Source organism: Monosiga brevicollis, genomic scaffold, assembly GCF_000002865.3.
Source record: "Monosiga brevicollis MX1 MONBRscaffold_3 genomic scaffold, whole genome shotgun sequence".
In the NCBI taxonomy this organism is placed as follows: domain Eukaryota; class Choanoflagellata; order Craspedida; family Salpingoecidae; genus Monosiga; species Monosiga brevicollis.
In genome coordinates this window covers 2601204-2603098 of record NW_001865040.1, presented here as the reverse complement: position 1 = coordinate 2603098, position 1895 = coordinate 2601204, and the positions used below count along the sequence as shown (strand labels likewise).

Genomic DNA, 1895 nt, shown 5'->3' with positions numbered 1-1895 from the left:
TTCTGACATTCGGTTCTGTGTTCTGATTCTCTAAAGAGCTTCCTGTGTGTGTGTTTAACGAAAACTGTCGAGGGGGCCGACTTGGGCTTCCGCCGCACAGGGAAGCAGGACCCTCGCACTTTCAAACACAAATTCCACAAGACGCCAATGCCCATCCCCTGGAAATGGACAAGGACCGGACGAGTACAGCCACTTGACAAACAAGTCGCGCGTTTTTATATCCTTCAATGTCCTTTCCCTCAAGTTGTAGCCCATCCGCTGGGACAGGTCGCGCAGCCCCGAATGACAGTCCGAATAAAGGAGGAGACAGCTCAGGCCCGAATCCAGTCCTTGAGACTGCCTGCAAAGGTGATCCCATGTTTTACATCCACGAATCCCCTTTGGCATTCCACAAGCGTAGCAACAGGCTCTGTCGGGGTATGCGAAGCCCACGAAACATTTGCTTGCTTCATGTCCTTTGAAGTGACACCGCTCACAAACACGATTAGATACGCATTGATGCCCAGCCTTCAGCACGGGTTTCGCCTGTCGAATGGTACATCGCATGCAGTAATCATCCATCAACTTCAGAACGCCAATAAACTTGTCAGCCGCCGCGTAGTTCATCAGATATTTTTTTTTGGTCCCCGATTTCGACCGAAATATTGGCGCGACGTTGTGCCGATTCGGTGGCGTAGCTGCAGCAGATACCGTGGCTTCAGAGCGAGTGGTAGCAGTAGCGGCAACGGTGGCGGTGCGCGCATCACTCGATGCTGCTCGTTTTGCTGCGGGAAGACGCGACTCTGCTGCTTGCGCCGCTGTTAAAGAAGCAGCACCTGTGCACGTGACATCCGATGCCGTTCGCTTGGATGTTGAGGGAGCAGGGCTGGTAGCGATGCTGTTGCCAACGTTGTTATGATCGTCAGACCCAGGGGTACATGTACTTTCAGCTGCCAGCGGCACTCGCTTACGCCGCAGTGTACCCGAGGCTGAGCTTGCAGCCGATCGCGTCGGAGAGGAGGTTGAACCCGAGGCCGATGGTACTGGCACGCAAATGATCGAGGCCGACGGGGTTGGCGCGTGTTTCGTGGGGGTTGGCTGTGCTGCTGACTGCATGACTGGCTGTGGCGTGCTCTCGTCCTCTGCCATCGTGGTTTGCACCGGGCCACGCGCCTCTTGCTGTAAAGGCGCCTCGTCATTAGCATCAGAGACCATGGGTGAAGCTGGCACCGACATGGATGCTGTATCTGCCTCACCAATCCAAGCATCACTCGTCTGTATCCGTGGCACAGCAGCATCCGTCATTGGCCCTGCATTTGTCGCCACCGCAGCCGTGTCCTGGGCACGTGGAGTGCTTCTGCTCGACTGCGCCGCAACGGCACCTGGTCCTGGGGACGCGACTGTGTCAACGTTCGATGCTGAAGTTACATCCAAGGCGGACTCTGGCCCGATCGATTCTTCTTCCTCGAGCCGTGCTGCAGGTGGCTCAGACAACACATCTTCCTCCTCCGCCATCGCCTCGGGCTCTGCTTCCACATGCCCCACACTCAACGCTTGGGCAGCGCGCTGCTGGCGCGCAGCTATTGCTGGCTCCAGGCGCTGTGCTGTTCCTGCGCACACGTCACAAAGCGGCTGGCCGGCAGCAAAGCATGTCGCGGCGCGGGGATCTAGCAACTTGCCGAGCGCCCAGCTGCGGCACGCATTGCCCTCGACAAACTTTTCCATGCCTGGTGCTGGCCCACGTCTCACTGGTAGCCACAGCTCGGCAGTTCCACCCTGTTTATCGCGACCAGCCCGACCAAATGCCTAGCCCAAGCACATGTACACCATCAGCAAAACCAACAATTGATTTTTTTTTTTTTTTTTTTGTCTCCAAATCCATAAAGTCACACGACCGCTTGAGCAACAGCGTACCT

The 1895-nt window shown here is 56.5% G+C and overlaps 1 protein-coding gene across 1 annotated transcript in view; it reads right to left on the bottom strand.

The window, feature by feature from the left end:
- Nucleotides 1–119: 119 nt before the first annotated feature.
- The window catches only part of MONBRDRAFT_36063 (uncharacterized protein), a gene marked incomplete at both ends in the record, with an annotated part of 11124 nt that continues 9348 nt past the window's right edge, over nt 120–1895 (bottom strand). Inside the window, one exon of the mRNA XM_001743185.1 lies at nt 120–1785. Within this exon, the coding sequence (XP_001743237.1) occupies nt 121–1785 (1665 nt within the window). The remainder of the gene's footprint in view (nt 1786–1895) is intronic.